The 27922-nt window shown below is 36.7% G+C and overlaps 6 protein-coding genes across 8 annotated transcripts; 3 read left to right on the forward strand and 3 right to left on the reverse strand.

Annotated features, from left to right (window-relative positions):
• Nucleotides 1-436: 436 nt before the first annotated feature.
• Nucleotides 437-5448, forward strand: LOC125193002 (probable methionine--tRNA ligase). The gene is made up of 14 exons (XM_048090701.1): nucleotides 437-597; nucleotides 695-839; nucleotides 1912-2065; nucleotides 2190-2345; nucleotides 2526-2756; nucleotides 2837-2980; nucleotides 3153-3243; nucleotides 3332-3438; nucleotides 3547-3661; nucleotides 4408-4526; nucleotides 4605-4670; nucleotides 4760-4888; nucleotides 4965-5108; nucleotides 5195-5448. Exons 1-14 carry the CDS (start codon nucleotides 477-479, stop codon nucleotides 5312-5314), a joined length of 1842 nt encoding a protein of 613 aa, XP_047946658.1. The 5' UTR covers nucleotides 437-476; the 3' UTR covers nucleotides 5315-5448.
• A 1072-nt stretch (nucleotides 5449-6520) lies between these two features.
• LOC125195650 (eEF1A lysine and N-terminal methyltransferase) lies at nucleotides 6521-11590 on the forward strand. Its single transcript, XM_048093788.1, is given in 17 exon segments — nucleotides 6521-6996; nucleotides 7355-7456; nucleotides 7544-7610; nucleotides 7698-7885; nucleotides 8105-8365; nucleotides 8816-8899; nucleotides 8994-9041; nucleotides 9137-9207; nucleotides 9446-9494; nucleotides 9763-9872; nucleotides 9874-10000; nucleotides 10230-10310; nucleotides 10387-10461; nucleotides 10703-10763; nucleotides 10853-10913; nucleotides 10998-11148; nucleotides 11256-11590. Coding segments are annotated over 17 exon segments (2139 nt in total). The 5' UTR covers nucleotides 6521-6588; the 3' UTR covers nucleotides 11451-11590.
• A 267-nt stretch (nucleotides 11591-11857) lies between these two features.
• Nucleotides 11858-13653, reverse strand: LOC125195652. The gene is made up of 2 exons (XM_048093792.1): nucleotides 13548-13653; nucleotides 11858-13474 (listed from the first exon to the last, which is right to left on the reverse strand). Exon 2 carries the CDS (start codon nucleotides 13313-13315, stop codon nucleotides 12029-12031), a length of 1287 nt encoding a protein of 428 aa, XP_047949749.1. The 5' UTR covers nucleotides 13316-13474; nucleotides 13548-13653; the 3' UTR covers nucleotides 11858-12028.
• A 449-nt stretch (nucleotides 13654-14102) lies between these two features.
• LOC125195651 (myb-like protein X) lies at nucleotides 14103-19126 on the reverse strand. Of its 3 annotated transcripts, none has more exons than XM_048093790.1 (6): nucleotides 18881-19125; nucleotides 18420-18567; nucleotides 17887-17993; nucleotides 15375-16332; nucleotides 14612-15227; nucleotides 14103-14535 (listed from the first exon to the last, which is right to left on the reverse strand). In XM_048093790.1, the coding sequence occupies exons 2-5, from the start codon at nucleotides 18442-18444 to the stop codon at nucleotides 14692-14694; spliced, it is 1626 nt and encodes a 541-aa protein (XP_047949747.1). In that variant the 5' UTR covers nucleotides 18445-18567; nucleotides 18881-19125; the 3' UTR covers nucleotides 14103-14535; nucleotides 14612-14691. The 3 variants fall into 3 exon arrangements, with proteins under 3 accessions (XP_047949747.1, XP_047949746.1, XP_047949748.1); XM_048093789.1 differs by having other exon boundaries at nucleotides 18420-18585; XM_048093791.1 differs by lacking the exon at nucleotides 18420-18567 and having other exon boundaries at nucleotides 18881-19126.
• Nucleotides 19127-22138: 3012 nt separating this feature from the next.
• On the forward strand, nucleotides 22139-24065 carry LOC125192276 (glycine-rich RNA-binding protein 4, mitochondrial-like). The gene is made up of 5 exons (XM_048089803.1): nucleotides 22139-22279; nucleotides 22816-22951; nucleotides 23050-23118; nucleotides 23531-23637; nucleotides 23741-24065. The coding sequence occupies exons 2-5, from the start codon at nucleotides 22828-22830 to the stop codon at nucleotides 23906-23908; spliced, it is 468 nt and encodes a 155-aa protein (XP_047945760.1). The 5' UTR covers nucleotides 22139-22279; nucleotides 22816-22827; the 3' UTR covers nucleotides 23909-24065.
• A 309-nt stretch (nucleotides 24066-24374) lies between these two features.
• On the reverse strand, nucleotides 24375-26664 carry LOC125195856 (serine hydroxymethyltransferase 4). Its single transcript, XM_048094113.1, has 4 exons — nucleotides 25945-26664; nucleotides 25131-25521; nucleotides 24940-25041; nucleotides 24375-24849 (listed from the first exon to the last, which is right to left on the reverse strand). Exons 1-4 carry the CDS (start codon nucleotides 26620-26622, stop codon nucleotides 24593-24595), a joined length of 1428 nt encoding a protein of 475 aa, XP_047950070.1. The 5' UTR covers nucleotides 26623-26664; the 3' UTR covers nucleotides 24375-24592.
• Nucleotides 26665-27922: the final 1258 nt, after the last annotated feature.

The following is a 27922-nucleotide window of genomic DNA, read 5'->3' on the forward strand; positions in this document are numbered from 1 at the left end:
GTAGAAATATAACACCTTATTATTCGTGATACATTTATTTGTCCATATAAATTTAATTTAAAGTAGTAAATAAATTTAAAAAAAATAATTTCACTAAAACAACACACGTATTGTACGCATGCAATCATACTATATGGAGTATAACTAATATACCGTCGTAATTTGCATATCGCATACAGAAGGAGAGTGTTGTAATGACTCAATCTTGGTCGATAAAATAGGTATCTCTTTGATTACGATATATAATCCACTATGAATCTAAACAAATATTAATCAATATAAGAAATAATTAATGAAAAAAGTTAGTATGAAGTATAATATTAGTTTTAAAAAAAGATAATTAAAAAAATAAAAATGACATAAGAAAATGGAAATTAGGTAGACTCGAGTTGAGAAATCAGTTGGAATGTCTGCTATAAGAAACTGGCAATCTGACTTCTCAGCAGAAGGATACATTTTAGAAATTTTATCGAGAAATGGGCGATCACAGTCACAGCGCCGCCGCGAAGCTGCCGATACCAGGGAAGCGGAACATCCTCATCACAAGCGCCTTGCCTTATGTAAACAACGTCCCCCACCTCGGCAACATCATCGGAAGTAATTCCCGCTTCAATTTGCGTATCTATGTACATATATATGTCGATTGTGATTTTGCGCATCGGTTGAATTTCTCATGTTTGGGGAACTGATTTAGGTGTTCTGAGCGCCGATGTCTTTGCGCGGTACTGCCGGATGAGGGGCTATAACGTGGTCTATGTTTGTGGCACGGATGAATACGGCACTGCAACAGAGACTAAAGCAATGGAGGAGGGCTCTTCTCCCAAGGAGATCTGTGACAAGTAATTTGCTCATGTTTCGATCATACTACTACTATTTCATTATTTATTCGGGAATATGGAGTATTTTTTAAATGGAGTACGTATTTGTGGATAAAATTAACCACGTACATTAGCTGTTGATGAATAACTTAGAAGGAAGCACCTCTGTTTTACTAGAGAAAAACAAACTTACTTTTTTTTTGTGTGTGTGTGTGTGTGTGTTCTGTGAGAATTTGTTCTGATTCTTATGTGAAATTGCTAGCTATATTCGGAGAATCATTTCTTAATAGTGTTAGAGCTGGTTGTAAAGCTTTTAAAGTAAGCAAGTGGTTTTATCATCTTTAAATCTATTTAGATCATATTATTGTCAAAGGATATGTCCACCACTATAGACTCACTGTCTTGCACCTTAGCCCTTTTTTGCAGTTTGTTAATGTTGATAATATATGAAAAAGACATTCAACTTCAATTAAAATATAACTTTATACTATTATTGAGATATGAAAACTATATGTAATATTGAAATCAGATTATTTAATTCTGTAAACTTAACCACAGGTTAACTCAAATAAAACTTTTATAAGATTATATCCAGGTGAAAATTGCAGTAATATTATAACTTTGAATAAAAAACTAGATTTTTCTTGAAAAAAGTTTCGTTTTAGTTTTATAAGACACACAGAACAATAGCTTGATTAAGTAGAAAGTGGATAATAATTGAAACAATTATTGAAGTTCTATCAAATTATATTTTCATAATGTGTTGAGTTATAGTATTGGTTTTTTACCTCTTATATTAGTCTATGTATGATGCATCATATAAGTGAGTCTTTTTACACCCGAACTAATAATTACATATGACATAACATAATTCAGTTATTTGAATGCTTAAAGTGAATTATCACATGTTTTTATAATTATGTTTTATGGTAAGATGCGTATAGCTTTCTATTTGATCTGATGCTGCACATTCCACTCGAGCATGAAGTCGAATACAACATCAATCCGTGATTGATCAATGGAAATTGTATATAGTTGGACATTTAGGCCTGTGCTGAATTTCTCTCTGACCCAACTTTTGTTGGTTGAGCAGATACCATGCCATTCATAAAGATGTATACAAGTGGTTCGGTATAAGCTTTGATGAGTTTGGCCGCACCTCAAGTCCTCAGCAGACAGAAGTCTGTCAAGATATTTTCAAGAAACTGTTGAAGAATAACTGGCTTTCTGAAAACATAATGCAACAGGTTCAATGTTATTGCATAAACTATTTAGTTTCTGCCTCCGTACTTTTTCTGTTCATCATTGCTGTTTGCATTTCAATTTCCCATTTTCTCATGGTTCGTCCATTAAATAGTTTCTCTCTTGCAGCTCTACTGTGAAACATGTAAAAGATTCTTGGCAGATCGGCTTGTGGAGGGTTGTTGTCCGACACCAGGCTGTAACTATGATTCTGCCCGTGGAGACCAGTGTGAAAAATGCGGGAAGCTTTTAAATCCTACAGAACTACTAGAGCCAAAGTGCAAGGTGTGCTGTAGCTGTAAATTCATTGTCATAGATTATTTCTTAGGGATTCTAAGTACTTTAATCACTCCTTATCTGACCAACTGCTTCACCCATTTCTAAATGGCTAGATTATGATAGAATGATGATTCGTTTCCACTCAGGAGATTGTGATAAATTCTACTGTGCCACCTTCATAAACAGGTTTGCCGCAGCACTCCACACATTCGTGATACAAACCACATGTTTCTCGAGCTTCCTTTACTGAAGGACAAATTAGAAGAATATATAAACAGCATGTCAGTGATGGGAGGGTGGAGTCAAAATGCTATTCAAGCAACGCATGCTTGGCTCAGGGAAGGGTTGAAACCACGATGTATAACAAGAGATTTGAAATGGGGAGTTCCTGTCCCACATGAGAGATTTATGGATAAGGTAAAATCAGATGATGCAATGTATAGTGCAGCATAGATGGTTACAGAAGTTAAATGGTCTATTTACAATGTTACCATTAGGTATTCTATGTATGGTTTGATGCTCCAATTGGATACGTCTCGATCACTTCATGCTACACACCAGAATGGGAGAGGTGGTGGAAGAATCCTGAAGATGTTGAGCTTTACCAATTCATGGGCAAAGATAATGTTCCCTTTCACACAGTAAGTTGTTAATTGTAAACTTGCACTCTGGAAATATCCACTTCACAGAGTTTCAGTTTTTCTGAGTCTACGATAAACTTTCACTTCCCATGAGGTTTCGGTTATTCTTTTGGTAGCTTTTCTTATATTCTGCATACTTTCTAAAATTAGCGAGTATTATTTGATTTTGCAGGTGATGTTTCCTTCCACTCTTATTGGAACAGGTGAAAACTGGACATTAATGAAAACCATAAGTGTTACAGAGTATTTGAACTATGAAACTGGTTAGTCATATCACAGTAGTTCATATGTGTGACAGTCTGACCGGAAATCTTCACCTGGCTTAAGCTGTTTTCCTGGTTTTAATGTTAGGAAAATTCTCGAAGAGCAAGGGTATCGGTGTGTTTGGAGACAATGCAAAAGACACAAATATCCCTGTAGAGGTGTGGAGATACTATCTGCTGACAAATAGGCCAGAGGTAGGTTCTACGCGACATACCTTTTCATCAATGGTCCATTCAAACATAAGCCATTATGATAAAAAAAAATGAAGAAGGATTTCTCTTCGGGCAACATTTCATCTTTAGGTATCGGATACACTATTCACATGGGCTGATTTGCAAGCAAAGCTTAACAGCGAGTTGCTGAATAATCTTGGAAATTTTGTCAACCGAGTCCTGAGTTTCATTGCAAAAGCCCCAGGTGGGTCAATTGATTCTGTTTATCAATACAGAAAAACTTGGTCTTACATGTGATTCATTGTTTTCTTTGCACAAACTTCTATTTGTGAATGTACTTAACTGATTTTCCATTACTAGATTTAAAAGCAGATCCAATTTGTAGGAATTTCCTTTGCATTGTTGAAGCTAGATTCTCGGCTCATTCATGAATGACACTATGGACAGCTTAAAAATTGAGATCTAGAGCCTTCGGTTTGATCACAATGTCTAACATGGAACAAGACAAGAATGCAGTTCCTGTCTTAGGATGGATGACCAATAACGATCTGTTTTATGTTGCATTCTTTGGTTCAGTTCTTTGTATTGGGTGCAGAGGCCCCTAATAGTTCGTGACTACAGTACGCAGGTCATGTTTGTTGGATATTGGTTCAAACGTATGGATTCCATGAGGTTGATGTGGAAGAGGCTAGTAAATACTAAAACCTGTGGGGTCGAGAAGGAAACAAGAGAAGTTTCAACAGTTCCCTTGAAGTTTCATCTTCTGGAACTTAGAAGTGCACACGTTTTCTTATCAGAAGCAGAATATTTTGGTGTGCTTTATTTTATCTAACCTAGAAAAAAATTGATTGTAATGGCTAGTATTCACTTCTAGATTTTCGTAGAGTAGACCTCTTGCGTATGATTTTCACGCCTACTAATCTTCACCTCTAAAAGAGATCCTTACTCTTCTTCCATTAGCACTTACTAATAGTTTTTTTACTCGTTCAGGTTCAGGATATGGTTCGATCATCCCCGATGCTCCAAATGCAGATACTCATCCACTGACCAAAGCATTGGGAGAGAAGATCGGTAGTTTTGTGGAACAGTACATAGATGCAATGGAGAAGGTAAACGAAGGCACTAATGGTCTTATTTTGCTACTGAATATTATCATGCCTTAACATTCTGAACCGCGTTTGGTGTAGGTGAAACTAAAGCAAGGCTTGAAGATTGCTATGACCATATCTGGTGTAGGAAATGCTTATCTTCAAGTATGAACATTGCCACGTTTTTTATGATGATTTTGAACTTTTTGCTATTAGGTTTATCAGATGTTGAACATGCAGTTATCCTCGTGCAGGAAAGCCAATTCTGGAAGCTCTACAGGGAGGATCGACCTTCTTGTTCCGTGGTCATGAAAACTTCACTCGGATTAGTGTATCTTCTCGCTTGCCTCTTGGAACCTTTTATGCCGTCCTTCTCCCTTGAGGTGAATTACTGCATTTGTGCTCATAAAGATATCCATCACCGCGGTGCTAACGCTACAAATATTTTCTGATGCATAGGTGCTTAAGCAGCTCGATTTGCCACTTGAAACGCAATTTTCACTCTCTGATGAAAACAGTGACGTTGAAAGGGCTAGAACGCCGTGGGTGATCCTACCTGCCGGTCATAAAATTGGTACCCCGACGCCATTGTTTAGAGAAATGGTATAGTTTGATTTTTCTACCTTTCTACATGTAGTGGTGTTGAATATCAATTTTGTTGTGTTTATTAAATGAATAATATGATGCAGAGAGATGATGAAGTGGAGCTATTCAGACAGAGGTTTGCTGGAAGTCAAGCAGATAGGCTTGCTAGGGCTGAAGGAGAAACCAAAAAAATATCTCAAAAACTCAATGAGACTAAGATTTGAAGTATGCTGTCATATTTGTTTTACGAACAAGTAAAGTTGGTCACTCTGTGTGTTAAAATAGTGGATTATTTGTTTTTGTCATATGGTAAAATCACGTACTATTATATTAACATGGTAAAACAAAATGTTCCTCATATGGCATTTGATTTTATATAATGTTGTTCCATTACTCGTGAGTTGGATGAAAAGATAATAAAGTCGACTTACGAGACAACAAGAGTATTTTTTTTCAAGTGAATGACGCTTTATTACAAAAGAAATGGCAGTGGAATACCTTTTTAGAAGATGCTAGTACTACTATAAAGAATGACCACGAAAGACATACTCATATTAATTGCTCAAATCAGACTTTAAGAGTGTTTGGCTGAATTTATAAACTATTTATAACTTATATACTATACTCTTAAAAAGTGTTTGACAAAATAATTTACTGTTAAACAACTTAAAATTGTGTAAATAAGCTACATCAAATTATCACACATTTTCACAATTAATAAATTCTTAAAATAAATTCTCTGAAACAAGCTTTATCAAGAAAACTTGAAATTAAACACAAAAAGGAGCCATATCACATATAACACTTTTTAACAAGCAGATAAATATTTTCTTAAAACTAAATGAGATTTATACTAATTGTATTTGTTGGTAGAGGACTTGAGGCTACGCAACCAATCGAATGTGTGCGAACACATGTCATGCATAGCAGGTAAATATCACTTACTTAGTCGACATTTATCATTTTTTTAATTTTAATATCTGAAAATAACTATTGAAAAACAAATTCAACTTTACTTTTAAAAACAATTTATAGTACTATTAATGTATATTTTAAAATAAATGAGTAATGTGGACTTGGACCAAATCATATGAACAAATGATGATCATATTATACGGCATCTTAGGTGCCACCATTCTTTAAAATAATATCGTACCACAATTTTTAGTCAATCATTTGTATATATGGACAAATAATAAGTTGCCACGTGGTAAAAAAAATTGAAAAACTCGGCCAGTAATTTGTTGTTCTTTATATAATAATTTTTATTATCCAGCAATATCCAACACGCTTGCTGTATAGTATTTATAGTATTGTTGTATAAGTGGTGTCACGGTGTGACTTTAAGAGAGTTTACGTTTTAACACAAAGCTCATATTGTATATTACAAAGCTCATATTGTATATTCCATATATTTTGGTTTTAAAAAACCGTTGCAGATAGTGCGCAGTTAAACCCCAAATCAACTCTAAACTCTCTGCAAAACCCTAAACTCTCGATGGGGAAGAAGAAGAGCAAGCAGCAGCGAAGAATAGCGAATGGAGAGCAACAAATCAAGCAAGAGGAGATTCTGAAAACCCTGGGTGACTTCACAGACAAAGATAATTGGGACAAATTCTTCACACTTCGCGGCAGTGAAGATAACTTCGAATGGTACGCCGAGTGGCCGCAGCTACGGAGCTTACTCACCGACAATCTCTCGTTCCCCGAGAAGCCTCCCAAGGAGGTGACTATCTTAGTCCCGGGTTGCGGGAACTCCAAGCTCTCGGAGCAGCTCTACGATGCCGGATTTCAGAGCATAACGAATATTGATTTCTCGAAAGTGGTTATTATGGATATGTTGAGGAGGAACGTGAGAGAGCGGCCAGAGATGAAGTGGAGAGTTATGGATATGACCGAGTTGCAGGTAATTGCAGCATGTTTTTGTCACATCTGTGAGTCCTGTGTTAGTTAGTGAGTGATGTGCATCGACAGATTATGGATTAAGCTATATTGATTAAGTATTCGAGAGTTCGATTATAGAAGTTTGTGCGTAATTTGTTTGATCGTGAGCAATGTGTTTATGGATGCCAGTGCATTAACAAATTTGGTTCTGGATTAAGCTATGCCAATTGAGTTATCCAAGATTTGATTATGGAATAATCTCTATCAATTAAGTGATCTTATATAATAATCTGATTGATGAACATATAAACACATTAATAGGAATATATTGCCAGAAAGAGCCTTGCGACTTCTTGATGTTCACTTTACTTGTTTTTAAGTTTGATGGTGGGAGCTTCAATGCTGTTGTGGACAAAGGAGGCTTGGATGCTTTGATGGAGCCGAAGCTCGGTTCAAGATTAGGCATTCTCTACTTAAGCGAGGTATTGGATATTGATACTAAATTGACCTTTCATACATGATAGGCCTAAACATTGATTTTACGTGTAAACTATCTTGTGCATTCTTAGGTAAAAAGGGTTATGGAAACTGGAGGAAAATTCATTTGTCTCACCTTAGCAGAATCTCATGTCTTAGGTATGGTTCCATTGAATATCACCTTTTCTTATGTTAAGCTATGCCCTTGGACCTCTCTTTCATATTCCTCATAACTTTTTTCTGCAGATTTACTTCTCCGTGAATTTCGATTTGGGTGGAAAATGAGTATTCATGCCATTACTCAAGCGCCACCATATGGAACCACCCCGGAACTGCAGACTTTTGTGGTAGTTGCGGAGAAAGATACTCCTACATCAGTATCTGATTTATCATTGTTCTTGGGTGAATATTCTATTGAACGACATGGTAATCAGGTATATCACTTTCCATCTTATTATGAAACTCAATAGGATATATTGTATTGGCATGATTTTGAAATAAAAAAGACAATATACTTTCAATAAGAGTTCAAGTAATCTATTTTTAACTACTTTCAGTTAAGTTGCTATCTTGGACATTCTCTTTACTTAAGTTAAAATTTATTTTATCCATTATACACTGAAATATAAATTTTCCTTGTTAACATGGTTTAGGCTCGTAAACTATATGAAATGCTTGAAAAAGAAAGACATACTCGCACAAAATACTCCAACAACTCTGACATATCGTACACAATGGAAGACTTGAGACTCGGGGCGAAAGGAAACATTTCAATGCTTGAACCTGGGCGTAGGATAAAGCTCATCTTAGGTGAACCTGGAGTATCCAATTTTTTCTATAATTGCATGCTTCTTGATGCTAAGCCAGACTCAGGACAATTTGTCTATCCCTATGGTGTATTCATTGTTCCCCAAGTAAGTCTCTTTCTCCAATGCATATTATATTGTTCCACAAGATATAGTCGCTACTGTGTTTCGTATCTGTCATTTTACAGACAATTGGATATTCTTTTGTCATTTGTTCAAGATTACGAAGATAATCTTGCATTAATTATTAGAGAGCTTTCCTAGTATGTAAATCAAATCTCAACAAAGCAACTCATTTTAGGGATTATAAAGTGAAGTTGTATGACATGTTTTAGCTTTTATGTTTGAACTATTAAGAGATAATATTGAGGTCTGTTTCATCTGAACCAACTTCCCAGTTGAGATCTAGACGTATTAACTTTTGTTTCTTCTTTTTGTTATGCCATCATAATTGATCTAGTCCCTTTTTCTACCATAAATCAGGTGTTGTGGCCTACTTTTGTTATATATTTGTTTTAATCAAGCTGGTGTGTGATGTGACTGGACTATATATTTCAGTTAAGAGCTCATGACTGGCTTTACACATCAGAAGAAGGGCAGTGGCTTATTGTTGTAAGTGCAAAGGCTGCTAGATTGTGCATGGTAAGCCTTCTTGTCGCTAATAAATTTAGTATATTATTCCTGTATGCAATTTCTATTTTGTTTCTAATAATAAAATTTTCCTTATTGACTTTAGGTTTTTCTGGATTCTAGTAATTCCATTTACCCCATGCAGTCCATCCAGGTTAATATCTTACTACTTATTTTACATGTTAGAATGGTTCCGTTTTCTTGCTGAAAGTATGATAACATCTTATATTTTGTTTTTCCTTATTTTAGTCGGACCTTTCTCCTTTAGTCAAGCAGTTGGCTCCAAACTACGGTGACAATGACAATGACCTTCAAATTCCGTATGTATCCATTCGTTACTCTCTATTAGTAGGATGTCCATGATCAGATCATTTGAATAACATTCCCTGAGTTCCTGTGTCCTTCTTGGATATACAATATATCTATATGTCTGTATGTGTGTGGGGGGTGGAAGTTGTCAGTGCACGTGCCTTAGATATTCAAATGTTATTTTTTTCACTTGCTAGATTTGTTGGAAAAAGGTTTATTGGTTTCCTTTGTTCTCTTTTCGTTTGGCAGGTTTATGGCTGCCGGTGATGGAATTAAGAAGCGAGATATTGTGCACCAGGTTAGATAACTGCCATCTTTTATTTTATATTACAAGATGTGTTCAATAATAAATACGGAGTGTATTTTAGAGAGACTTGTTTCAGATTCCCAAGTTCATATTTGGTCTCTTAGACCTTAGTGCCCCTTCCTTGGTTGTGCTGAGTTTTCACCATGATATTAATATGTTGGGCATGAATTCTTTGCTATTTCTTGTCCCAATCAACTTCTTTGATGATTAAATATCACCCAACCATCTGCTTCTGATTTTTGTCTTTTTGTTAATGTAGGTTGAATCTGACTTGACTGGTCTAATCATCGTGGATGATGTGATCTATGAAGCTATACAGCTACAAATATGCATTTTTAATTTGTTGACTCATGTGTTCTGTCTTATTTTGGGCAGCTTTAAGTAGTGAAGCAGAAGTTATTCACAACCACTTAGCTAGTCCATACCACAATGGGATTATTTCAGGAATACTGTTGATCTCTTCATATTTGAGCATAGCTACCTCATTTGGAGGCCTGGTGAGCGATTTCCTCACTTGCAAATGACCGATGTGCATTAAATTCTGTCTTGCTTAAGAAGGCCATGCTTTAGTATGCTCTGCTTTCTTATCAATGTCTAGATTAGTATATGAATATTTTTTTTATATTTGTTATATTATCACTTTGCCTTTAAATCGTCCATAAATTTTGGTGTGTGGCTGTAGTTTTTGAATAACTGGATTTAAGGCTACTCTTCCATGTTTTCTAGGTAAAAACAGCGGTTCTTGGTCTTGGGGCGGGACTGCTTCCTATGTTCATGAAGAAAAATCTACCCACCCTCCAGATTGAGGTTTAGTTAAATTCTGATACTTTACATTCCTGATTATTTTGCTATCTCACCCTTATGCAAATTCTTATTTTCATAGGTTATCGAGTTAGATCCAGTGGTATTGGATGTTGCTAGGGATTTTTTTGGTTTCGAAGAGGATGAGCGCTTGAAGGTAACACTATTTTTGAAAATAAATCCCGAATTGAAATTGTAGGGGGTTAAGATGCTTGACAACTTCTTATTTAAGTTCATGAAAATAACTTCTTATTTAAGTTCATGAAAATAATATGCATTACTTATAGTACTTGTTATTTTAAACTACAAACATAATGTTACATAAAAGAGATGCATATGGTTTAAATTCGACTGCAGGCATTTTCAAAATCTTCAATCCATTTTATGTTCCTTTGTAGGTACATGTTACAGATGGAATTAAATTTGTCAAGGAGATAGCAGATTCTAAGGTTGAGGGAGGTAAAGTTACATCAACTATCTGTGAAAATAGAGAAAAATGTGCTTAACTAACCCCAATGCATTATATAATCGCATTGTACTCTGTCCAGAAGAAAAAAGCCTCAGAAAAATCGACATTCTCGTGGTCGATGTCGACTCATCAGACACTAGGTAATGTGGATATCTTAACCGGTTATTCATCATCGTCATCTTCTTTGTTAATTTTCTCAATGCGCCTATGACAATCTTATCCAGTTCTGGTTTGACATGCCCTGAAGCGGATTTTGTCGAAGAATATTTTCTGTTGGCCGCGAAAGAATCACTTTCTGAGCAAGGTTTATTCATCATCAATCTGGTCTCGAGATCCTCTACCATGAAAGATGCAGTGTATACGCGCCTGAAAAAGGCAAGAACTATAGTGATGTGGAAAATAGTATGATTCCGATTCAAGCTAATTGCACCATCATGTTAATTTTGACACATATTTCGGTTTCTTCTTGTTGCAATTTGCAGGTATTCAGCAACATCTTTTGCCTCAAGATCGAAGAAGATGTCAACGAAGTACTTTTTGCGCTCAAGACCGACTTCGCCATTGAAGAGCAGCAGCTCTCAGAAGCTCGTAATGCAGTTGCCAGGTATTCAGAAGAGGCAAAGGAATGGGGCGAAAAAGTCGTGGATCTATCAAAATCGATCGAGCTACTGAGTTAATGAAGGAGGAGATGGAAGTTGTACAAACATTTTGTTTTCCTTCAATATATACATGTATACTACTTAGAGTATTACTTTCTTAATTTATTTATTTTATATAACAAAACTGCCAGTTTGCAGATAAAAGATGTGTTAGGACAGTTATTGGCCTTTTGCATTTTTGTTTTATTTGAACAGAAATATGACTAAGACTTTGATAAGCATAAAATGTTTAGTGACATCCAGTTATAATAAAACTCAAAACTATCAAGAAACAACATACCTTCTTGCATTTCTCCTAATATCTGCAAACAAAACGCTGAAAACAGATAAAGTACAAAGGCAATATTGAAAATTATGAAGTGATGTGATTCCAAGTGCTTTCTGGTTGAAATTATTTTCGACAATTGTTATTCAACCGAAAAAAATGAGGAATAAATTATTGTATGCTACACTATATCAGATCAAAAGAGTTTCCAGGTGAAAAAAAAAGCAAAGAATATAAACTAAAAGCTATAATACAGACATCTGATTCAGTTCCTCAGGCTCCTTCGAACAGCAGATAAAAAGACACTCTGTAGGTCGGTTCAATCAAGGCGCTAACCATCAACAATGAACTGATCTTCTTGGTTATCATCCCCCTCGACCCGTGCATCACCATGAACCATACCATTCACATGGTGCATGTTCTGTATCATCTGCGACATATAATGGCTACTCGCTCCAGCGTGATCAGAGAGTGCCGAGGGATGGCCAGTCCACTGTGAAACAATTCCAATCAACTGACTGGTAAGATTCTGTTGCTCGTGGATTATCCTCGCCTGAATCTGGCCTATTTCAGCTCGGTGTTGACTCAACGTCTCATCCATCCTCTTCTTCCATTCTGATCTCCTCCGGTTCATCCTCTCCTCCCATTCCCTCTGGTTCCTTAACTCCTCGTCTCTTCTTCTTCTCTCTCGCTCTTCATTCTCCCTCTCCATAGCTTCCCATTCTTGAATCCACTTCCTCCTTAACTTGTCCCTATTGTTCTCCCTAACTTCTCGATCCTTCTCCATTTCTTCCCACTTCCTCTCACGCTCTTTCTCCATCTCCATCCGGAGCTGGTCCCTTCTTTGCCTCTCCCTCTCTCTCTCCCCCTCACGCTGCTCACTCCGAGCTTCCATCTCCTTCAAGCTCCCCAGCTGGTTAAAAAGGAAACCCCACGCTTTCTTCTCCATCCCTTTCAACACCTTCCTCTTCTTCCTCATATCCGGCTCTATAGCTTCACATACAAATCTCGCACCAGCATCTTCCCTCATACAAGCATCACTCTTACTCCCTCCGTTGTAATTGTCTTCCCCCTCCTCCCCATCATAATCAAACTCCAAATCCATCACCCCATTCTCAACCCCATCAATCCCAGCCACGAAACCCCCTTCCCCCACCTCCCCCAGCTGCCCGAACGGGATGATATCATCCCCTTCGTAACAATCATTCCCCCCTCCAACCCCATCATTGCTTGCAAACACAAGTGGCACATCCCCAAACACCTCCTTATACCTAAGAAAGTTGGACCAATGTGTAATCCCTTCCAACCAATCAAACTCATCCTCGCCCGACCCCCTAATCGAAGACTCGGGCTTCTTGATCTTCTGCTTAACTAGGGCATACTGATGCCTCATGTTCTGCACCTTCGTAGACACATCTTTCCAACTCCATTGCCACGGATACGACACCGGGTCTCGGACATGGTGCACAGAATTCACATGTAAAGCAATAGGCCTATATTTCTTCTCCCTAGTTTTCATCTTAGATAAAGTCCCATCACAAGTCATATCGCCATACTTATCTATTAGAGTCCTCTCCTCTGCCTCAGTCCATTTCTTTCTTCTTGGCTGAGGCGTCATCACTCTCTATCCCACTACACTACACCCAACTAAAACTACTACAAAGCTCAATTTCATCAAATAAAAAAACTAAAAAAACCCATAAAATCATTTGCATAACAACAAAAGCCCAGATCAAGATTCCTCACAGCGAGAGGGAAAAATGGTTGCTTGACCCCACTGTGTGAAAAAACGTGTTTAAATGTGCGTGCTCAGCCATCAAGAATCACGGGAAGTTGCTAAAAAAACTTACCTTTAGTTGAGAGATGGGGAGCGAACTGGAATTGGAGGGCGGAGGTGAACGGACGGAGAGGACAGGAGAATTATTGGGAAAGTTTTTGCTAAATTTTGTCGATGGGTGTGAAAGTGAAAGTATATTCATCAGGGACTGAAAGGGAATTTTTGGTGTTCATTGGGTGCAAATGTGAAAATATTGGTAATGTTTGGAGCAGAAAGTCCATAGACAGTTTTCAACTCAGCCATTGGTCAGAATTTTGATTTGTCCTTTGAAAATCAATATTAAATATATTGAAATTTAGATTTATTTGCATTTATTCTATGATTATTCTGAAATGGTAGTTTCAAAATCAAAATTTAAACGTCATCGTCGATGATTAAGAAATTTATTGATAAACAGAACGAATTCATTTGGTTTATGAACATCAACAATATATTAAAATAGAGGGACGGATCTGGATCATAGGGTTTTTTTTTGGTAATTTGGCCAATATATATTTAAATTTCATCAACTCAAATTTGAAGAATTACTAATATTAATATAAATTTAACTTCAGGTTTCTCCTTCAAATACCCAAAAAACACATTACTTCCATTAAGTTAAAAAATTACTTCATAATACATAAATTGTTAAAGTTGTTATTTATTGTTTCTATTTCTTCTTTCATCCATACAAAATGGTTGAGACTCTCAAAAGCTCCATGTTTGCTCCATTTATTCTCTGCCCGACCCCACCTAGCTCCACTCCTGACCCTGTGGTTCGGCAATGGCCAAGCTCCTGCTGGCGGCGACTTGGCCTATATGGGCTCCGTCGCTTGCCCACCACCACTTTGTATGTTGCACATCAAAATTGTGGATACATGAAACTAGAACTGCACTTGCTTAAATTAGAATGGACAGGACGAGCGCCAAGTCACCTATGCTACAAAAATATACAGGTCGAATATTGTATCTCTCCATGACATGCGACACCGGTGGGGCAGCACAACATCGATGCCTTGTACCTACAAGATCAAATAGGTCAGACGAAAGGGCTAGGAAAGATTAGTGGTGGCATGTCACAGGAATAAGATACCATACCCGGCCATATCAAGAGGCAGATGCCGAGGATAACTCTGGCAATGGCTGGCTCTCTTCAACCAGCAGTTAACGAGCGAGAATCAGTAAGGAATCACATATGGCAGAGCACAAACATCAGCTGATTTGATATGTACAGCTTCAGACCATACTTGCAGATCTTCCTTGACCCCGGCTGGTTCTAACTTGGGCTTATTTGGATGGCCGTTTTTGCTTAATAACCATTCTTGGTCGTCTTCCTCGGACCAGTCTCCCACTGTGGGAACTGCTAAGATCTGACTTAGATACTTGGAATCGGGATGTGGAGGCCTCCTTGATGCTTCAGCAGCATGGTCCTTTATTTTATGCATTTTGGGAGGCTCATTTACATTGCTAGGAGCAGGATCTGGCGTCTTTGGAGGTACAAAAATTTGATGGTTAAGCTTGTTAACACCAGAAGGATGATTAGGTTTAGATGGAGATGGTTTCTTGGCTTCATTTATACCATTGTTCAACTGGCCACCGTGATCCGACCAAACTTTGTTTGGAATATTATGCTTACCAGAAGAGAATTTAGTGGATATTCTTCCATTCTCTGTTGTGGAAAGCCTTTGAACTTTATTAGGCCTAATTTCACCATCTGTAAATTAAGCAGCAGTGATTATTTTAAACAAAAAGGTAAATCACATATGCAATTACAAACATGTGCATAGATAGAATCCAAACAATTATTCTCATTTCCTAACATAGTGAAATAAAATAATGAGCATTGACTAAAAGAACTCACCATGAAGAAAACCATTAGTGTCCATGTCTTTCCGCTTCTTGATACTCGCTTCATTAGTAGCAGCACCGACAACATCCTCGTGCAAATTTTCATTTTTACCAAAAGTAGCATCAACAAGATATTTTTTTCCGGAATTTAGGGATTCGCTTTTCTTGTTTTCTATGTTTGCATTAGCCGCCTCCTTTTTCATCTCCTTCTCCCTGTGTTTATCCTTTCTATGGCTTTTCTTATCCCTGTCTTTCTGTTTGTCTCCCTGCTTATTATTACCCCATGCTTCCTTGTACTTCTCTTTGTCCTCCAACCTTGAGTCATTTTGTACTTCCAGTGGTCTAGGAATCCCTTCATTTTTACTTTTGGCAACTCCGAGGTTTTGGACCGTCGCCTTTCCAGTAAACACGCCATCATTGCATCCTTGCAACTCAACTTTCTTAACATGGAAGCTCTTACCTCCATCGTTATTCCTAGGTGCTGCCCCTTGATCCCTTTTGCCCACATTGGCGACTCTCTGAAGAAACTGGCTCCCTCCACCCTTTTCCTCATCTTGGATCCACCCGTTCAGTTCCTGTACTGATCTTGCTCCATTGGTTGTTTGGGAGGGCAAGATGCTCTGTGAAGGCTTCTTTCCATTTTGACCGTGCAATAAGGGGGAACATTTCCCTTCATCCTCAAAACGGCTATGTTTGTTGTGCCATTCAGGTTGGAGGTTCTCTCCACTTCTTTCCTCAAGCTTCCTAGAAACAGTTGATTCTTCCGAGACACTACTTTTATCTTTATCCTTTCCCCGGTCCTCTTTCTCCCTTTTCTTATCCCTGTGTTTTTCTTTTTTGTCCTTGTGCTTCCCTTTGCGGTCTTTCTTGTCTCTGTGTTTTTCCTTTCCATCCTTCTCCTTCTTTTCCTTGTCTTTCTTCCTCTCCCTATCTTTTTTCTCCTTCTTCTCTTTGTGCTCTTTGGGTTTAGCCTGGAACCAAAAATCATAAGCAATAAAGTAACTATCTCTATGAGACTTCACATTATGCAGAGGCTACCAAAGGATAACAATGAAACTTAATAATACAAGAGAGAGTTATTCCAAGCAATCTCAAATTTAATTCTATGCTCTTCCAGGTGTAAAATTAAATTTCTTACTCATTATATCTAAAACACAGAGGAAATCACAAAGAATGTTTGTCCTATCAACTTTTCCTACACTTATCTGTTCTGGCTTAGTAAATTTATAGTGGGAAGGAGAAATGAATGGCCAAATCATCAAATCAATAAAATTTATTGGAATACTAAGACCAGTTGTCATTTACATTTCAACAACATGAACATCTGATTCTATTTCTGAAAACTGGCGCCGACGAGAAGGCATATTTCATTGATAACAAAGGAACATTAATGTGGAGTGTATATGTGTTCGTCGAGCATAAATGAAACAGCTCATCCTCCCAATAACTGGGGCCTCTATTATATGTGCATACTGAGCTACTAAAGAAAATGAGCTAGGAGAAAAGGAGACAATTCCCTAAATTTGGATTCAAATATAGCAAGATAGAAAACACATCAGTGCAAGAATAAATTAGAGTATGAGAAAATATAATATCAATGGTTGGTCATTTCCAATGCTTGGAACACAATCAAATTTGCATTGAGTATCGTTTATACTCAAGTCAGACTTACGTCAGATATCAGATTTTATTATGAGGTTGAATAAATCTAACAACTAAACTAAATCACTGATGTATTTACCCAGTTGTATATTTACATTGTGACATGTACTACTCACTCACTGATCCAAACCTATAACTTAAGCTATATGAAGCCCGAGATTAACTTTGCCTTACACAATCTGTGTTCTAGATCATTAGATACAAAATTCCCAACCATAACAGTTGAAGCTCGTTCTCGCCATAAAATGAGATTAATTAAATGGAAGTAATACAGAACGCCTTAGTTCTGAAGTTACTTTTATGCCCCTTTAGGAATAGCAAAAAAAATATCATGTTCAGAATCCTACTCTGAAATCCAGCATTGATTTATTCCTTCTTATAACATCATTAAATCAACACCTACTTTCACTTATGTCTCAACACGATAATGGTGTCTTCGCAGGAGTTGGGTTTCAACAAAAAAAATCGAGTCAGCACAACTACCAGACATGATTTCTGATTTTACACTGCGTCAGCTAAATTACTCTAAAATTCAATGTAAGGGGATGGAGCATTCACTACCAAGAAAGAGAGCATCGTCTTTCTGTTGTTATCAAACGTAACAATAGTTTTCAGATAACATGCGTTTTCCACCACTAATGAACTGAGAACTATCTCACAGGCTCATTACAACTTCGCAGCAAAGAGGAACTAATAGTGCATAAAATGATAATCAATTCAGCCGCATTAAATATATAACTAAGTTTCCAAGCATGACACGAAAAACACCCAAGGACGTCCACATACACAGCCTTAATAAAGAAATGCTATCATATCAGTAAACATCATACGAAAACGCCGAAACTGATGATGAATGAACAGACCTCTTTAAGCAGAACCACATCTTCTGGTAGATGCTTTCTTTCATATCCCGGTGGAGGAAATGGAAAGCAGCGAGACATTGGACGCTTTCCCGCAACAAACAAAATAGCTACAACCAAGAAAATTATAGTCTTGAATTACTTCCCTCGTATAGCTGAGTTCCAATATGGGAACAGACCCGCGTTTAAATTTCTGTCCATTAACCATGTCCCCCACACATTGATTTCTAGATTAGAGATCTTCCATATGACCTCTCTTTTCAACTGATCCAACCACCCACCAAACAATGATAATCAAGATCAAGCTCAAACCCGTGCAGATTACCCTTGAGCTTCAACACAAAGGCCTCTAAGCGACGAACAGAAAATGACTGAAAACTATATACAATAACCAAAATCACAGCCAACGAAGGAGCAACAGCAAATTAGTTGGCAAAATTGTTGCTAATCCACCATAAACTTAACACTTTTGACTTAGCTTGTTTCTGAGAAAAATGGAAGGCAACCAGCTAAAGGATCAAGTTATGGCAGCTTACTAAGCAAATGGAGGCTGATGATCATGGCCTTCACCTCGTCAACCTTGTAGTCAAAATCCAAAATTCGATCCCAAATAAATCTCGAAATCTCAGTACCAATTTCAATGAGGGTAACTCTATCTGTGAAAACAATCTGCCTCCATAGCCCCTTTGAAGAAATGGCACACTGAAAATTAATACTTAATCTGATCAAATCGAAAACCCTAGAAAAACTCAGGCTTCGGCAAACCAATACCCAATCCCCAAAACCCCAAATTTCCAAATGAGCAGAGAGCGCGTTTGAGTTCACTTGATCAAGAGGAGAATCAATTCTGCTAGAGAAACGACAATCGAAAACACAATACTTTTCAGCTGAATACAAGCAGATGATATGCTTTCCGTCAATACAATTTACTTCACTCACGGTTCCTCAATTTCGAAAACCCCAAATCAAAAGAATCGACATTTAGCTCAATAAGCACCTCAATATTCAAGCCGAGTTCAATTTGATTCCCAGTAGAAAACGAAGAGCATTTGCAGAAATGCCACAAGATCTCAGCTTTCCTTCTTTCACAGTATTTCCCAATCTCAATCAATCAGGCTAACAGTTCAGCTTCGTCTCCAGATATACGGAAGCACATGGAAGGGGCGTGTGTATATATGGTTATGCAAGCTAGTTTCCTCTGTGAGAGAAGTGAGAAGGGAGAGAACATGGAGAGTTATTAAATGATATTCTCGTTTATTATTTGGATATATACGTATAAATTTTAGAGAGAGAGAGAGGAGAAAGACATCCCTGTATGCGCCATGTGCGTGTGTGTGCGTCTCCACGGGACAAGGCTCGCTGCACCCACATACCGGTGTCCGTGCCACGTGTACAACAATAGGTTTGGAGATTTTTTTTTTTTTTTTGGAAATGAAATGGTTTCCAATTTATTGTACTCCCTATACATGTAAGTTGCCAAGGATATGAGTTGAAATAGTTATTAATTTCTCTATATAAGTGTGTTAGTTGCTAGAAATAGTTATTAATTTCTCTATATAAGTGTGTTAGTTGCTAGAGGATATGAGTTTTTTGAGTATGTATTAACGCGCTTTATATCGAAGTAAGATGTTAAAACTTAAAACTATTGTATACGTTGTGCCTATTACTTTAATGCGTGGAACGGTGGAAGAGCAACTAATGTGTAGTCTAATTAGAATCCACCATATAATTATCTACATACAGCATAAAAAAATGAAAATCATAATTTTTAAAGTTTTTATTGCTCAATGCTGTAGATGTCATAATAGAAGAATAAGCATGGATTAGTATAGAATTCGTACGTATCATTGTAGTTGATGTAATTTTTAAGTACATTAAGGAACGAGTGTTTTATAATATAACATAAAAAACAATGAACTAGATAAGTGAGAAGAATATACAAACATGATAGTATGATACAAAGTAAAATAAATAATTGAAAAAATCTTAAAATAAGAGAGATTACATGTTATGATTTCTAACATGAGAATCCTTCAAATATAATAAGACAACTAAAAAGAAATGCAACGAAACTCTAGAGATGAAGGGAGTATTATTGCTATGACAGTTGATATTGTTGAAAAAATTGTGAGTTCCAATCAAGTCAAACTTTTATAGTAATAATTTTTATACACGTGTAGCATTTATATCCACAATAAAATAGTTAATTTATATCATAAAAATATCCGTCTATCAATATATAAGATCAAGTCTAATCGAGTACAAGTTTTAACAAATGTAGTCCTAGTAGTCGATAGAAAAAGTTAGTGGATGGTAAATCCTATTTTTATATTATTAATTTTATGGTGAAATAAAGGTAGTGGAATGTAGAGTCAATTACCAAAATTGTTAAAATTAAAGAAATGACACGTTTATTAGACGAATGAAAATGACAAAATGAGTCATTATTGATGAATGAAGAGGTTTTATTACTATTTGTTGAATATTTATCACAATTATATTTTTATTTTATTTTTTCCTTTTTTTTATTTTGTGAATGACGCATTTCGTAGGGTAAGAGTATGTAATTAAGATTCCTAATATGCATTAGTCATATTAATAGGATATATTCATAGGGCCGCATCAGAGTGTCCTCTTATTTAGAATCATAGCGTACATCCAATTTGGTGCTGCTATCTGGTACAAAACATGCAATATTTTAAATACAAAAATGCAATCTAGTTGTATATGCATTTCCGCAAATTGCATTTTAGTTGTATGTAAATTGCATTTTATAGTGTTGAGTTTTGCATTTTCACATAAATTGTATTTTATATTGTTAAGTTTTGCATTTTCACATATATAAATGCAATATGTCTATATATAAAATGCAAATTAAACAGTCAATATCTAAAATGCAAAACTCAACAATAAAAAATGCAATCTGCCGAAATTCATTTATAACTTCTACAAATATATATTGCAATTTAGTGTTTAGAATATTGCATTTTTTGTGCCATATGGCAGCACCGGATTGGATGTACGTTGTAATTTTAAATTTAGTTGTTATACTAGTACATCCCTATATTCGTATTCATATGGTAAATATTGTTCAAAAATAAAATATTTGTTCATTGGATCTTATGATCTAACGTTTAGATTAATGTCACATGTCATCTAATAGTGTAGTCTATTAATCTAATAATGCAACTTAGCTAATAATATGGGGTACCTATTTTAGTAAAATAATATAGCATTTTAGTCTAATAAGGTAGTTTAGCTAATAATGTAGGAGTAACATCTTAGTCTAATTATGCAGAACAACAACAACAACAACAACAACAACAACTACAACTAACCAAAATAATAATAATAATAACTAACCAAAATAATAATAATGATAACTAACCAAAATAAAACTACATAGGCAAATGGAGTAATAATAATATAAGTATATAACTAACCAAAGTAAAACTACTACTGGGGATGTCAATGTAGCCCGCAATCCGTGTGCTGGCCCGATTAGCCAGCCAAATTTATAGGGTTAGGGCTGAATATTTATAGCCCGATAAAATTACAGTCTGATTAGCCCGCATCCGATTAACATGCAACCCGTTAGGGCCAGACCCAAAAACCCGATAAAATTTATATTGTTTAATTTGTTTGACTCTACTTCGACACTGCATTGGTTATTTTATAATGTAGATTACTAAAAAAATAACTTTTATTTTATATTATTAATTTTTTATTAACATAATAATAGATAAATAAATTAAAAATTTCAAATTTACTAAAAAATATATTTAAATTTCTAAAACGTGCTTTAAAATTTCTTGATGTTTATGTTTTATTTTGCATAAATCTCAAATATTAATATTTGATTATGTTTATGTTTGAGTTTAAGCATATATATCTCAAATTTATCATGCTTAAATATTTTACTTAAAAAAAAAAAATCACCATTATTTAGTGGATTGATCGCATGTTAATTTTATCGGTAGCAATCCGATTAATCCGCTGGGCCAGCCCGAAACCCAAGCTTTTAGGGTTAGGGTTGAACTTTTATAACCCGAAAAAATCACAGTCCGATTAGCCCGTACTCAATTGACCCGCAACCCGGTGGGCTGGCCCGATTAGCATCCCTAACTACTACTACTATGAATTAATAAAATAATAATAATAAAATAATAATAATAATAATAATAATAATAATAATAATAATAATAAAACAAATGAATAACTAATTCAATGCATAACCCAAAAGCGGATACAGCATAGGTAATGGAGCCCTAACCGCAGGAAAAATAACTGTAGTGGAGATATTTTCGTAGTTTCAGCTCCAATCTGATTAATATATTCCTTTAAACCCTTCACTTGATAGCAGTAGCCGCTCCGTAAAACCCTTCTATTCCAAGAGGTATCTTTCTTCTGATTTCGCAGACTAAATTATTTTTCTGATAGCTTTTTTCTCAGATCTATTCATTTCTGCATGTGTTAATCTTCATATGCGTCAGAGATCTTTGTTTTTAGTTACAGAATATAAAACTTTCATTTAGTTTTTCGTCCTCTGAGAAGTGTGAATTTTTTAATATTTTTTTCGATTTATGTCATTTGTTTATCTATGCCAAGGTGCGATTTATGTATTTTGTATGCCATGAGTGATCTGTGTGATGATATGAGGCCTAGAACATACTCTAATTTTCACCAGATGTTTTTTTATTTTTGTATGGTTCACGACATAAGAAGAGGTGAAATGTTTTATGCTCGTGATTTGCGCTTCTATAGCAATTTGTTTCTTGTTTTTTGACAGATTGGTGCTTGAATCAGTTTATCTTGAGTTATCTGTTTCTGACTAGAATTGGATTGTCATGGCTTCTTGATTGATTACGATCTTATTTGTAAACAGATGTACATGTTTGTTGAGATATTTGACTATATAGTTGTTTAATTCAGCTTCTAACGCATATGGCTTGCTTCAACAAAGTTGGAACCATGCTAAGGCAGAGCATATCTGCCTCTTGTGCATTGAGTGGACAACCCTCGATGTTTAATGCTATGCGCCTCATGTCCACCAAGCTTTTCATTGGAGGTTTTTCTTTCTGAAATTTCACATTTATAGCTTTGTTTGTGTGTGACATGTATTTGTGTTATGATCTCATATTCATGTCCTGTGTTTTCCTCTGATAGGGCTTTCTTATCAAACTGATGATCAGTCTCTCAGAGATGCTTTTTCTAGCTTCGGAGAAGTTGACTCTGGTGAGTCGAATAGAGTAGCTGTTATTTCCTATTTGTGTACGTTCCCAAGTTTGTTGAAAGGCATGTTGCAGGGACCAAGTATCTTGATGTCTCTATGCTCATAAGGTCTTGTTCAGCATGTATTTCCCAAATCTTACGATGAGCCCTATTAGTTTTGGTTTTGTCTGTGTGTTTGTCTGTGGATATAAAATGGCAACACTATCCTGTACTTAAATGAACGCTGACAATGATGTGTCTGTTTGGCTTGTTTTAAATCCATATTCCATGTGATATAGGCGGATGTTGTAGGTCACTGGCTCTGTTAGTTGGAGCATTAGATAAAGTGTTTAATGGACTAAAATATAGAGTACTGTGACTTTTTGCTTGAAGTAGTTTCTTCCTTTTATATATTGACTTAGCTGTCTGTATGCAGTAAGAATTATCGTTGACAGAGACACTGGAAGATCGAGAGGGTTTGGTTTTGTAAATTTCACTTGTGAAGAGGCTGCTAACTCAGCCATATCAGCAATGGATGGACAGGTTAAATTCTGAATGCTAGAAGTAACTGCTAAGCAATCTTTACAGCATTCGTTTTGCATTGACTCTAACATTGTCTGATTCACGTGTTGTCACTTCCCTATAGGAACTGAATGGCAGGAACATCCGCGTAAGCCAGGCAACAGAGAGACCTCCACGCAGTAACTATGGCGGGGGCGGGGGCGGTGGTGGTTATGGAGGCAACAGCTTTAGCCGCGGTGGTGGTGGTGGTGGTTATGGAGGCGGGTATGGCAACAGAGATGAGAGTTACTAGTCTACATATTGCTTGCTTCGTTATTTTTGGCACTACTAGTTCAGTAATCAAGTTACAAACTTGCACTGTTTTTCCCTCACAATGTTCCTTTGCTTTCTGCAACTTGTAATAATTGGAGGATGATTTTTAGTTTGCTATGCTTCTCAGTTTTCCTCAAGCATTTTACTGCAGCTTCTACTTTCTGTCACGTTGAGCACTAAAATGTTAAACAATTACACTGTGTTCATTAAATATGAAATGTTTTTTATTGGTAGTCCTAGGGATGCATTTTCTAAAATAAAAATAATATCATTTTTATTTTATTCTCTTTTCGCTTAATTTTTAAAATAATAAAGAAATCTCGAGTTGAAAAACAAATGTTTTATATTTAGTAAGATTTGCATGTAATGTAAGACTTTTCGTGTGATATAAAATTAGATTACCAAAATTATAGTTATAGGAACAAGATGTTATAATAAAAACAATATTCTATAGTGGAAAACTTTCCACCTCAAATTTTGATTAACTTCAACTTCGTAGGAACATAAGGAAATTTGATGACATTGGAAAACAACTTTGGCACATCATATATTGCCTGTTCTTTTAGTTATTTTAGACATCCGTAATTCAAAATCAGAAGAGCCTAATAGTTGAACTCAAGGGAAAACACACAAATCGAAAACAGAGAAACTTAAAAATGAGGAGTTAATGCATCACATAGTCTTTGTACTTCATCTCTGACATGAGGAAGCCGGGCATCTCGAATGAAGAGGAGAATTTCTCGACATCAATCTTGAGCTCTTCGATGTCTTTGTTGTTCACTAGGCCCTTGTTGAAGTCTTTCAGTAGTTTACCGTGCTCCTTCTGGATCTTCAGTGTCACGGTCACAGCCCGGTGGAGGAATTCAGCAATCTGCTCGAAGTCTTTCTCGACTAACCCTCTCGATGTCATGGCAGGAGCACCTGCAATACAAAAACTCACTCATCAGTAACAGCGGAAACTAAGACAAAGAAACTAAGCTCTCATTCGAATAATACAATACTGATACGTACCAATGCGAACACCTCCAGGAGCCAAGGCACTGCTGTCACCAAACACGGCATTCTTGTTAACAGTAATGTTGCACAGATCACAGAGTTTCTCAACTTTGTTTCCTGCAAAACAACAGCCGGATGTAAACGAAAGAGCTCAACAATCACTTGTGTCTTACAAACAAACTAGATTCAGATCCGTGATCCCATACCAGTTAGCCCAAGAGGACGGAGATCCCACAGAACCAAGTGGTTCTCGGTTCCACCAGTGACGAGATTGTATCCTTTGCTGATCAGATAATTCCCAAGAGCCACTGCGTTCGCCCTGACTTGCTTTGCATACGCCTTGAAACCAGGGGTCATGACCTGCTTTAGGGCCACAGCGAGGGCACCAATTTGGTGGTTATGGGGGCCACCCTGAAGGGATGGGAAGACGGCGAAATTGATCTTATCCTCAAAATCGTAAACTGCACCCTCAGGCTGCCCCTTTTTGGCTGGCTTCGGACCCTTCCTGTAGAATATCATGCCCGCCCTTGGACCCCTCAGACTCTTGTGGGTGGTGGTCGTTACCAAGTCGCAGTACTCAAATGGATCAGCCGCTTCCTATAACAATCAACCATAGCAGTGAGAATCACCAATACTAACAAAAAGTCTCAAGGCAAAAGCACGAAATGAAATTAACATGCAGATCCAAACTCCATCACCAGTTGTAATCAACTGCATTATGCAGATCTATTAGTATATTGAGTATTTCATCTAAATCAAACATATACATGCAACTGAAGAACCATTGAAATTTGAAAATGCACATATCTCTGATTCCACAATACAAACTCCATCACCAGTTGTAATTAACAGCATTATGCAGATTCTATTACTCTAAATCAAACATACATGCAACTGAAGCACCAGTGGAAATGCGAAGATCTCAAATTCCACAGCACAAAACGCAAATGTATATGCAGAGCAAATTGAATAGTAAAGTTCATAACAACTAAGTCAGATCGAGATCGAATGATAACGCACCTGAGCAGCAACGAGGCCGCTAATGTGCGCCATATCGCAGAGCAGAAGCGCGCCGCACTTATCAGCAACCGATCTGAACCTCTTGTAATCCCAATCCCTAGGGTAAGCACTCCCTCCGCAGATAATCAACTTAGGCCTGAAGTCAAGCGCCTTCTCCTCCAACCTATCGTAATCAATGTACCCGGTCTTCGAATCAACCTTGTACGGCAGGCTCTCGAAGTAGATCGAGGTGGCGCTGATCTTCTTACCGCCGGAGGTGTAGTACCCGTGCGTGAGATGGCCGCCGGATGGCAGATCCAGCCCCATGATCCGGTCGTGCGGGTTGAGAACCGCCGTGTAGGCGGCGAAGTTCGCCGGTGAGCCGCTGTAGGGCTGGACATTGACGCCCCAACTGGCCGGGTCGAGGCGGTAGGCCTGGAGGGCGCGAGAGCGGGTGAGGTTCTCGATCTGGTCGATGTACTCGTTGCCGCCGTAGTAGCGGTTGCCAGGCATGCCCTCGGAATACTTGTTGGTGAGCGCGCTGCCGAGAGCTTCAATCACCGCGAAGGAGGTGAAATTCTCGGAGGCGATGAGCTCGATGCCGCGGCACTGGCGGCGCTTCTCCTTCTCGATGAGGTCGTGGATCTCGGGATCCACGGCGGCGAGAGGAGTGTTTCCCCATTCTGATACGGCGTCCATGATTGGAATCGGAGGTGGTGGAATGGAGGTGGTGAGGTGGTCAGTTTGGATCTGATTTAATAAATTAGGAATTTGGTGAGGTTGGTGAATATGTTTGGACTATTATACCCTTGTGGTGGGTGAGAGGGCTTTTTAGTAATTCATTAGTGTTGCTGATAATTCACCATGATTAATTAACTCATTGTGTTAATGTCAGTGTAAGATTACCAACTCCCTGGATGAAGAGGCTTTGAAAACAGTGGAAAAAAATAAATATTTCCTGTTGAATTATGATAGTGTTACTCCTCCTCACAAATTTTAATGTAAAATTAGTAAAATTGAAAAGTTAAAAAAAATAATTTAAGTATATTTTTATTAATGAAAAAAATAGAATTATTCTTATTAGGTGGACTTGAAATTAAATTAAGCTTTGCAATTTGAATTATCAGTTGATGGATAGGCCGCCTATAGATCGTGACGAATTAGCATAGTTTAATGGTTAAAATGTATTTTCTTCACTGTCTAAAAATGGTAGCAGTATAATTATTGGAAAAATAATAAAATGGAAATCGAGCTACTATTAATTTGATAAAATAGATCCTGTAGATGTCGCCATGATGTCAACATATTGTGGAGTAGGATTTTTATAGCTGTACAAAATTTCCTTATTGCAAACAATAATTTACTTTTGGGATTAAAATATGTGAAATAAGAATTCAAAAGTTTGGTGTTGTTTTTAAAGTTCTAATCAAATTGAAGAAATGCCATGTGATATTTTCTCATCGGGTCCTTTTCCCATTGGAGTCACGACAGTTACTAAATCCCACCAAACACACCAAATATGAAAAATATGTTGTCTTCTAAATTCATTTTTCTTCTTAGACAATATTCTATAAAATAGGTAACCTTACCTATCCCTGAATAAAATTAGTGCAATCGTGAGGCAAAATAAACCTATCATGATTCATAACCAATGATGACTACAGTAATGATAGAAGATTTCCTTACCTTAAAAAAATTAAAATCATACTATAATCAACAAAAATGGTGAAGCCTTGACTTACCAACTTCGTGGTTTATTCTGAATTTATATATTGCTAATCAAATTATTACCCTCTTGGTTTGCAAGTATCGCATTTACTATTTTTATAAGCATACAAAATATAACTCCCTCCATTCGATTTATATGTCTAATTTTGATCCAGCATTGATTTTAAGAATGGATGAAATAATTAGTGAAACATTACTCATGTTTATATATATTAATTTTATGCTCAAATACTAATACAACGAGTTAATGAATATGAAATTCATTTATCAA

This window comes from Salvia hispanica, chromosome 6 (genome assembly GCF_023119035.1).
Source record: "Salvia hispanica cultivar TCC Black 2014 chromosome 6, UniMelb_Shisp_WGS_1.0, whole genome shotgun sequence".
NCBI lineage: Eukaryota > Viridiplantae > Streptophyta > Magnoliopsida > Lamiales > Lamiaceae > Salvia > Salvia hispanica.

Coding starts and splice junctions, on each gene's coding strand:
- LOC125195652 (XM_048093792.1), bottom strand. CDS start 13,315: ATGACGCCTCAGCCAAGAAGAAAGAAATGGACTGAGGCAGAGGAGAGG.
- LOC125195856 (XM_048094113.1), bottom strand. CDS start 26,622: ATGGACGCCGTATCAGAATGGGGAAACACTCCTCTCGCCGCCGTGGAT. Junction 25,522..25,944: donor GCGGCCTCGTTGCTGCTCAG/GTGCGTTATCAT, acceptor TGATTGTTATAG/GAAGCGGCTGATCCATTTGA. Junction 24,850..24,939: donor TCCTGGAGGTGTTCGCATTG/GTACGTATCAGT, acceptor TTTGTATTGCAG/GTGCTCCTGCCATGACATCG.
- LOC125193002 (XM_048090701.1), top strand. CDS start 477: ATGGGCGATCACAGTCACAGCGCCGCCGCGAAGCTGCCGATACCAGGG. Junction 2,981..3,152: donor ATAATGTTCCCTTTCACACA/GTAAGTTGTTAA, acceptor TTGATTTTGCAG/GTGATGTTTCCTTCCACTCT. Junction 4,527..4,604: donor ACATAGATGCAATGGAGAAG/GTAAACGAAGGC, acceptor CGTTTGGTGTAG/GTGAAACTAAAGCAAGGCTT.
- LOC125195651 (XM_048093790.1), bottom strand. CDS start 18,444: ATGATCATCAGCCTCCATTTGCTTA. Junction 17,994..18,419: donor CATCAGCCTCCATTTGCTTA/GTAAGCTGCCAT, acceptor TCTTGGTTGTAG/CTATTTTGTTTGTTGCGGGA. Junction 16,333..17,886: donor ATGTGGTTCTGCTTAAAGAG/GTCTGTTCATTC, acceptor TTTTGGTTCCAG/GCTAAACCCAAAGAGCACAA.
- LOC125192276 (XM_048089803.1), top strand. CDS start 22,828: ATGGCTTGCTTCAACAAAGTTGGAACCATGCTAAGGCAGAGCATATCT. Junction 22,952..23,049: donor CACCAAGCTTTTCATTGGAG/GTTTTTCTTTCT, acceptor TTCCTCTGATAG/GGCTTTCTTATCAAACTGAT. Junction 23,119..23,530: donor CTTCGGAGAAGTTGACTCTG/GTGAGTCGAATA, acceptor GTCTGTATGCAG/TAAGAATTATCGTTGACAGA.